Source organism: Myotis davidii, unplaced genomic scaffold, assembly GCF_000327345.1.
Source record: "Myotis davidii unplaced genomic scaffold, ASM32734v1 scaffold176, whole genome shotgun sequence".
Classification (NCBI taxonomy): Eukaryota; Metazoa; Chordata; class Mammalia; order Chiroptera; family Vespertilionidae; genus Myotis; species Myotis davidii.
The window spans coordinates 780,828-790,949 of NW_006287911.1; the positions used below are offsets into that span (position 1 = coordinate 780,828).

The 10,122-nt window shown below is 37.8% G+C and overlaps 1 protein-coding gene across 1 annotated transcript in view; it reads right to left on the minus strand.

Annotated features, from left to right (window-relative positions):
* KIAA0391 (KIAA0391 ortholog) overlaps positions 1–10,122 on the minus strand; it is a 143,272-nt gene that overhangs the window by 86,385 nt on the left and 46,765 nt on the right. Inside the window, exon 5 of the mRNA XM_006759702.2 lies at positions 6,333–6,440. Within this exon, the coding sequence (XP_006759765.1) occupies positions 6,333–6,440 (108 nt within the window). The remainder of the gene's footprint in view (positions 1–6,332; positions 6,441–10,122) is intronic.

The window sequence follows — 10,122 nt, forward strand, 5'->3', positions numbered from 1 at the left end:
CCTCCCCAGGCAAGGTAAAGAAAAAGAAGCTCATCACCACCAAGCCAATATTAAACAAAATGTTAAAGAGTCTTCTTTAAAAGAATAAGAAGAAAAGATAAAAAATATGAACATTAAGATGGCAATAAATTCATATCTATCAACTATTAAATCCATAAATCAAAACAAATGAATAAGAAATCTTATGAACAAAATAAACTAGTGAATAACATAGAATCAGAAGCATGGAAACATGGAACAGACTGATGATTCTCAGAGAAGAAGTCAGCCAAAGATCTTACATGCATAAATGCATCGCCTGTGGATACAGACAAATAGGGTAGTGAAGCCCTGGAGTAGGGTGGGAACCAGGTGGAGAGGGGCAATGGAGGGGTGGAAAGGGGGACATCTGTAATAACCTCAACAATAAAGATTAAAAAAAGAAATGGCCAAACAGAAACTATTCTAGTACGTGAGACGGGGCTGTAAGCAGCTTGCGTTTTGATCTTACACAGCTTGGGCACACATGAGCACATCCATCCTGAATGCCCTGTTTGCTTTGTTTTCTGTACTCTATATAACCCTGTAACAAAAAAGCCTATGCTGTGGAGACGTCGCCCACAGTTCTCTACCCCCACCCCTCCAAGCCCACATAAGACCTAATAACCCATGTCTTTCATAGCCACTCCTCCAGATTCTTTCTTTGGAATTGGCAAGCAATACGCTGAGGTTTTCTTGGACCTCAGATCTTTGCATAACACCAATGTAATAAGCAAGACATTACCAACCTCAGTGTGGTAGTTAGGGGTGTTCAAATATATGAATTCTCTTTCTCCTTTCAGAAACACAGTAGAATTGCATTCCCTATCCTGCTAAGTACAGGGTGGCTATGTAACTTGTATCAGCTGCTTATAAAAGATGAGCAGAAGTGATGGGTATCATATCTGAGCAGAAGCTTTATGTGTCAGTGTGTGCTTTGCCACTTTCCCTTTGTCATAATGACTGACAATATTTCAGAAAGTTATTCTGGGTTCTAGACTGTAGATGATTACAACATAGAAGACCAACAATGGACATGTAGCATGAATACGAAATAATTTGTTGTTTTAAGTCACTAAAATTTTGTGTTTATTACTGCAGCATAATCTAGCCTTATCCCGACCAATATAATCAGTCTTTTATTTTCTCTATACTGTTGATATATTACTCATTTAGTTAGAGAACTTAGACTTTATTTAAACACTCAACTTTAGATTCTGAGCATCACTTCAAAAATAATAAAGACCCCAAACTGAAAAAAACTAACAGTAAACTGTCAGTTATTTAAATTAGGAGACTAAACACATCATGAAAACTATCATGCTTTTACTTCCACAAAGTAAAGACCATGGACAACTAAATGCACTCACAAAGTTGCCGGGTTGTTTTTTTCCCTTTTAAAATTATTGAACCATGTGCCAGGTAATGCTGTAATAGCTTTTCAAGGATTAGCTCATTTAATCTTTACATAGGAACTCGGAAGTTAAAGAACTTAGACTAGGTCTCATAGCTAGCAAGTGAAGTAAGAGTAAAACTCAAGAGTTAACCTTGTAAAGGCGATTTTATTTCTAATAGCTTATAATTTACTGTATAAATATCTATTTATTCATTCACTAAGTGTTTAGTGAGAACTTATTATGTTCAAGGCCCTTTTCCCAGTGCTGAGGATAGAACAGTGAGCAAGACACATAGATCTTCAATATCAGGGCATTTATAATAGAAGACAGGTAAAGAAAACAAAGAAATGTATATAAGTCATTGTAGATACCAAGTGCTATGAAAAAATTAAACCAGTAATCTATTGCTGTGTAATAAACCACCACAAAACTTGGGAACTTTGGTTAAAATAACCACTTATTTTCTCACAGTACTATGGATTGGATTCAGCTGGACAGTTATTCTGTTCCACATGGTATTGGCTAGGCTCATTCATGTATCCACAATCAGTTGGCACGCTGCCTGGCGGCTGCCTCATCCTAAATGACCTTACATGTCTCACTGGGATGACTGCTTCTCTCTCTTTCTCTCTCTCCCACCCTTCACCCTCTTCATACGGCATCTCATCCTCAAAAAGATTAGGCTGGGGTTATTCACTAGGTTGGGTAGTTCCTAGAGAGTGACAGCATGGTCTCTTAAGCCCTTGCTTGGAAGTCCCACAATATCACTTTTACCACATTTCACCGATCAAAGAGCAAGTCACAAAGCAAGCCCAGATTCAAGAGATGGGAAAATAGATTCTATCTCCTGATGAGAGAAACTGCAAAGAATAAGAGGCCTTTATTTTTATTTATTTCACAGAGAGAGTGAGAGGGAGGAAGAGAGAGAGAGAGAAAGAATCACTAATTGGCTCTCCTGCACGCCCCACGCTGGGGATCAAGCTCTGACCAGAAGTGAACCTGACCTCCTGGTTGATAGGTCAACATTCAACCACTGAGCCACACCAGCTGGGCTCTGAGGCCATTTTTAATCCACACAGGAGTAACTGAAAAGACAAACAGAGGTAGGTGAGCAGAGTGGGGTTACTTTAGAAAAATCAGGGAAGATATTTGAGGTGCTGATAATGATTCAGCCATTTGAAGAAGGAAGAACATTAAAGGGTGAAGGAACATGAGGCAGGAACAAGTTCAGTATGTTAATCCTAGTGCCTCATAAAAGTTGGCTCAAGTGCTTACATTAAATGGTTTATACCTAACACTTTTTAGTTTAGTCATTGTTTCTACAAAATTACAACATATTTTGGAGAACTGAATGTTACAAAATCGTTTTTGCAATAGTTATTTTCTAAAAAATTCTTATCCAAATATTTTGGGTAAATATTCTCCATTCTAACATTCCAAATAAATTTTTAAGAAAAGAGTCATACACAAACACAAGAATACTGTTAATAGACAACAGGATACACTATACTATGAACTTCATGTTAAGATAATGTAACCATTAGCCTAAATCATGTTCCTAGCATTGCCATTATTGGCTTATAGTCATATCCTCACACTTTTAAACTGTTTCTAGAATGGAATAGGTGCTCAATAAACAGCTACTGAAATCTGCATTGTAATTCCCTGTTAAGATACTTTGTCCTTTGTCTTTTTGGAAGCAGAGGCTATATAATTAATCTGCCAGCCACTTCTTAGAAATAAAACTACAAACCTTTCTTCTGAAAAGTTGAAACCAAATAAATATTTTTTAAAGCAGGATATACTTTACACTTGAAAAACATCTACAGACTACAGAGTGAGCAGCAAGTCTTATTTTGCCCAGATTTACAGAAGATCAAACAAATGAATTAGAAAGGGCCAAAGCTAGCCCCCTCTGAATCTCACTATACTATAAATTATGTTGGCTTATCACCTACCCAAGAGTAATTGTTTTTTCTAAAAATACGGATACTATAAATGTAGTAACTAAAACTCTTAGAAAAAAAAACAGGCATAAATATTCATGACCTTAGATTAAGTAATAATTATTTAAATATGACACCAACAATGCCAGGCAACAAAAGAAAAAAAAACCCACAGATAAATTGGACTTCATCAAAATTTAAAACTTTTGGCCCTGGCTGGTTTGACTCAGTGGGTAGAGTGTCGGCCTGCAGATTGAAGGGTCCAGGGTTCAATTCTGGTCAAGGACATGTGCCCAGGTTTCGGGCTCGATCCCCAGTAGGGGGTGTGCAGGAGGCAGCCAATCAATGATTCTCTCTCATCATTGATGTTTCTATCTCTCTCTAACTCTTCTTTCCTCTCTGTAATCAAGAAAAAAATACATAGCCGAAACCGGTTTGGCTCAGTGGATGGAGCGTCGGTCTGCAGACTGAGGGGTCCCGGGTTCGATTCCGGTCAAGGGCATGTACGTGGGTTGCAGGCACATCCCCAGTGGGAGATGTGCAGGAGGCAGCTGATCGATGTTTCTCTCTCATCGATGTTTCTAACTCTCTGTCTCTCTCCCTTCCTCTCTGTAAAAAATCAATAAAATATATTTAAAAAAAGAAAAAAATACATATATTAAAAATACCATCAGGAAACTGAAAAGATAATTCAAATGGGAGAAAATATTTCCAAATCATATGTTAAAGGTCTAGTAATCAGAATATATAAAAAATTATAACTCAAAAATAAAAAGATAATGAACCCTACTAAAATGGGCAGATTTTAATAGGCATTTCTCCAAAGAAGATATACAAATGGCCAATAAACACACAAAAAGATGATTAACGTCCCCGAGTCATTAGGAAATGCAAATCAAAGCCACAATGAGATACCACATCATACCCACCAGGATAGCTATAATAAAAGAGACTGATGTTAACAAATGGTGATGAGATGTACAGAAATTAGAACTCTTATACACTGTTGATGGGGATATAAAATGGGACAGCTGCTTTGGAAGTTTTCCAGCTCCTTTAAAGGTTAAACAGGTAGCTACCATATGACCTAATAATTCTATTCTAGGTATATATCCAAGAGAATTGAAAAGATGTCCATACAAAAACTTGTATATGAGATGTTCAGAGCAGCATTATTCTTAAAGTAGAAATAATCCAAATATACACAAACTAATGAATGGATAAATAAAATGTGGTATATCTATATAATAAAATATTACTCAGCAATAAAAAGAAACAAGGTACTGATTCATGCTACAATATAGATGAACTCTGGAAACACACTAAGTGAAAACATGAAATGTCCAAAACAGGCAAATCCATAAAGACAGAAAAGATCACTGGTTGCCAAAAAATAAGGGGAAGAAGGAACTGGGAATGATTACTAATGAGTTTAGGATTATTTTGGGGGGAATGAAAATGTTCTGGAATTAGATAAATTCCAGCTGAAAAACGTTGTGAATATACTAAAAACCACTTAATTGTACACCTTAAAAGTGACTAATGGTTTATCGAAAAATAAAACTAATGTAGACACTAACGGATTGAGATATCACTTCGTCAAGACACAAAATTATGCCAAAGTGAAATCTAGTAAGGGACTTTACAATCTCCAAAATTCCACTCAGTATATTTTGTAATTGTATTAACACCAGAGATTAGAAGATTAACCATTGATTTAGTAATAACTTTTAAGCAAAATATACAAAAGATTTTCTTTTTCAGTAATCAACAAAATCATATATCAATCCATACAGCCCATATGATATTCTTTTTTCAGAATCACAAACAACATTTAAACATAAACCTTCATATGTGAGTTACAGGCTCTTCTGAATCACTTTTAGCCATGGCAGCTCTGTACAGACTCATGGTGACATGTTATATACCACTCTTCTTAGAACCTGTGTTCTTCGTTTTTACTTTTGTATCACTTTTAGGACCACAAGCAAAAGCAGACTGCACATTTGATTATTATTTTTTTCTTGCAATGAATTATACCATTCTGTAAATTAATCAACTCGAATGTCTATGGAAAGCTGTCAGCAGACAGACGTTTGCAGCCTAAGTGACAGCTTTTAAAAATGAAAAAATCAGTTATAACAATTTCTACTTGCTTTAAAATTCTGTACTTTAGTCTGAGAAATATGTCAATTACCACTACCTTTTAAGCATTCTAGTAGAATCTCTGAGAAACAGCTTTTAAGTTGGCAGCAATTTTTAAGAAATAAGAGTTTAACTACAGATGAATAACCATAGATTGCCAGCAGTAAGAGCCACAAGACTGAAACCTTAGAGCTCTCTACAAACTAATTTTGATGTTATGACTGCTTTTTAAGGATTTGCTATATAAAATTAGCCTCAACTTTCTAATTTTCTGAACGGTAAAATGAGGATTAAAATAATTGCTCACAACTGTTATAAAAATCATTATATTCCTATTAGAAACTACTATGACATCTATAAACCGATTAAAAAATGATTACCTTACAAAAAAAAATCCTGCTTAGGTTAATTTACAGACATATTATGTTTGAAAAAAACAAATGTGAGTAATGAATGATTAATGAATCTTGATAGTATATGCTGATGATTTTCAAATAAGGGATGTATGTGACCTACGAGGAAATGATAGAGTAAATGGAGAGTAGAAACCTAGAAGAAAGTTAGCAAAGGTTACAAAAAGGGCTGACTGGCCCTTTATTACATGGACTTTTAAATCTCTCATTCTTGCTCAGCCTGTAAGAGCCATTTATTTTCCAGAGATGAAAACAACAAATCTTAGTTGAGCAGTTGGTTGCTATGGCACCTTTAAGAGCTTTATTTTTAGAGGAAGGAAAAATGAGGAGCTATGAGATTCCTGGAAGATCACAAGTGGGTACAATAAATCATTTCTAGAGATTTGGAATAACAAAATAAAACGTGTACTTACAACTTGAGACTCACGAGCTTTAGGAAACATCTTGGCGACATTGAGCCCATCAATGACGACATCAAAAGGAGGACAGCGTTCCACAAAGTTCTGAAATCTCTTAAGTTCCTAAAAGAGAAAAATCAGACAAAACATTAATAAAGACATAGTAAGGGCTTTTTAATAAACATACTGCTATGACTTTTATTACTGTTTTGGGAATTCAAAATATTTATCTTTTTAAAAATACATAAACACAAAGATACTTTAAAAAAGAAATCTAAAAAAGCCAGCATAACAGTTGCAACTGCATATTCTTATCTGACACACCTTATAATCTCATAGTGCTTCACACTTCACAAAGTACGTTCCCATGCTATTTCATTTTATCTGTAACCAGCTTTCTATCCAGTCTGCTAAACTGACACACATAATAGTTATGATGAGAATAAAACGTAAAATCTCTATGTCCTGTTCTGTAAGCCAAGGAGAAGTAAACTTAAGATATGGCAGCCTACCAGTGCAAATGTGTTGAAAGAACAAAGTTCTATAATTTGTAGCTCCTCTTTTGTCATCAAGAGGTTTTTTCTTACTTATGGCTGTTTAGAGAACTGAATATTCATCCATTTATTCAACAAATATTTGGTGAGCATCTACAATGTGCCAAGCAGTTACCAAAGAGGCAAAAAACCCTAACTTAATGAAACCTGTGTTTTAGTAGGAGACATAAAATGAACCAAATAAGCAAGTAAATTATATTATTCTAGAGGCCCGGTGTACGAAATTCGTGCACGGGTAGGATCCCTAAACCTGGCTGGCGATCAGGGCTGATCTGTGGGGCGACAAGTGGGGCGATGGAGGGGAGGGGGCCCTGCTGGCACCTACCTTGTCTGGCAGCTTGGCGCTGCCTGCTTGCCGGCCCTGCCCCCTGCCACCACTGCCAGACAGGGCTTGCTGGCTGGGGGCAGCTCCTGCGTTGAGCGTATGCCCCCTGGTAGTCAGTACACGTCATAGTGACAGTTGTTCTGCCGTTTGGTCGATTTGCATATTAGGGTTTTATTATATAGGATTCAAGTGTGATAGAGGAGAGGGAGTTTCACTTCTGGTAATGATGGAGTAGTTCGTATTGGACTAATAAAGTCTATATAAAAAAACAACTATTTGAAGGAACTAAAGAATGACTATAAGCAGGCAGAAATTGGAGGACACATTTGAAAAAAGATTTGGTGATTTCAAAACATGTCTGAAATTATTTGACATTACTCCCCACTCAAGTGGATTCTAATTCCCTTCATGTGAATATAAGCTCACCTTTGTGACTGGTTCAATGAAAGGAATGTGGCAGAAGTGGAGCTATCTGACTTCCAGGACTAGGTAATAAAAGGCAATGTAGCTTCCATCTGACTCTCCTAGGATACTAGTGCTTAGAACCTCGCTTTCATAAAAAGCCCATGATGGTTCAACTCAATCCCAGGCAATAGCCAGGATCAATCATCAGACCTGTAAGAGTGAGGAAGAGTTCAAAATGACCTCAGCCCCCATTTGATTACAACAGAACACTCAAGTTAGAATCATCCAACAGTCTAGTCAAGACCTAGAACCATGAGAGATAACAATAATAGTAACTGATAAATGTTTTTGTTTCGTGCTACCACATGTGGGATGCTTTATTACCCATCTATATAAAACCAGAAAAGAAGGAAAATGCACAAGGTAAAATTTGTCTATACATGGCTTTTTGCCAGAGTCAGCATGATTGGCAGGGCAGATAGAAATCAAACAGAAAGGTGCAGACTTACTGGTTTCAGGAATCAAAAGACAGAATTCAGGGCTGCCTGAGAGGCTAAAAAGTAAAAGAGGGATTGCTAGAGAGGAGGAAACAAGAAAATCTTTGTATAAATCTGCCCAATCCTTGACTAACCCATCTGTACATGCATGAAGAAGACTACAAAGAGCCCTGCAAAAACACAACAGATAAAAGACTTGAAAGACCTCAGCAGAGATTTCAGCTACTATCCACCATAAGGGACAAAGTCTAAAGTCTAAACAAGTTTAACATTCCTCTAAAGCAAAAAAATCAATAATTTCTGGAGGAAGATGATAGAATCCAGAGCCTTTGAAATATGTCCATCACTATGTGCATATATAATTAAAAAATTAATATGAGGAAAATGTGACTCAGAGTCAAGTGAAAAGAAAGTCAATAGAAATCAATGTAAGGTCCAGATGCTGGAGTTAGCAAACAAGAACTTTAAAGTAACAATTGTGAATACATTCAAGAATTTAAAAGAAAATATAGTTATGACAAATACAAAGAAGGGAAAACATACACAAATACAGAGAGTCCCTGATTCACAATTTTTCGTCTTTATGATGGTGCATTCAGTAGAAACCATACTCTAATTTTGAATTTTGATCTTTTCTTGGGATAGTAATAGGTAGTATAATACTCTCTCGTGATGCTGGGCAGAGACAGTGAGCCATAGCTCCCAGTCAGGCATATGATCATGAGGGTAAACAACAGATATTCTATAGTATACTATGTTGTCAGTATTTTTTTGATACTGTTTTCTGAGTACCTTTAAGGTAAATTAGGCAAGATATGATGTTAGGTAGGTTAGGTGTATTAAATGCATTTTTTACTTACAATATTTCAATTTACAATGGGTTTATGTGGACGTAACCTCATTGTAAGTTAAGAAGCATCTGTAGAAACTATAAAAACATTCTAGAACCAAAAATCACAAATATGAAATAAAATATTCACAGGCTGGATTTAGCTGACTGGAGATGGCAGAAGTAAAAGTTGGTGAACACAAATGACAGAGCAATAGAAATGATCCAATATGAAGGGGTGGAAAGGTGGAAAGTAAAAGATGAATTGAGCATTGGTAACCTGTGAAACAATGTGAAACAGATTAACATATGTAATTAGACTCCTGAGAGGATAGAATGGAGAAGGTAGGAAAAAGTGTGAATAATAGTTAAATGACGAAACAACAAAAATCTGTGTATAAATCTGCCCCAGATTTTTGTTTTTCCCAAATGTGATGAAAAACATAAGTTGAGCGACCCAATAAGTAGAGCAAATTAAAAGGTAGATGGCAGAGCGCAGAACATGGAGGGCATCAGCTGCAGCAAGATGGTGGAGGTGAGCAGGGGTGCCAGACCAAGGGGGGGTGCCGGTTGCTGTCATCGGGGCAAGCCTCTGGTGATTACTAAAAATTCCTTGCTCCCGCGTGCCATGGTCCCGCCCAGCGCTCACATCTGCTGCCAGCGCCGGCCCCACTCACACCCGCTGCCACTGCTCGCAGCCCCTGCTGGCGCCAGACCCGCTCACACCCATAGCCAGCGCCATCGCTTGCACCCGCTGCTGGCGTTGGACCCAATCACTCCACGCCGGCAGCAGGTACGAGCGGGGCCGGTGCTGTCAGCATGTGGGAGCAGCAGTGGCGGGAGTGGGACTGCTGCAGACAGGGGACCAGGGGCCATAGCGGGAGGGGGAGCAGAGGATGGGCCGAGACCCAGCCCTGTGCCCACTGCAGCCTCGTGGCCCACAGTTCCTTTCAAGGTGCACAAATTCATGCACTGGGCCCCTAGTTACATATAAGATAACTAGAGACCCTATGTACGAAATTCGTGCAAGGGGCTCAGCCCTCACAGCTACGGCTGCCTCGGCCCCCTGCAGCTACAGCTGCCCTGGCTTCGTCCGGAAGGTCATCTGGACAGTCGTTCTACTGTTTGGTCTAATTAGCATATTAGCTCTTTATTATATAGGACTAGAGGCCCGGTGCACAAAAATTTGTGCATT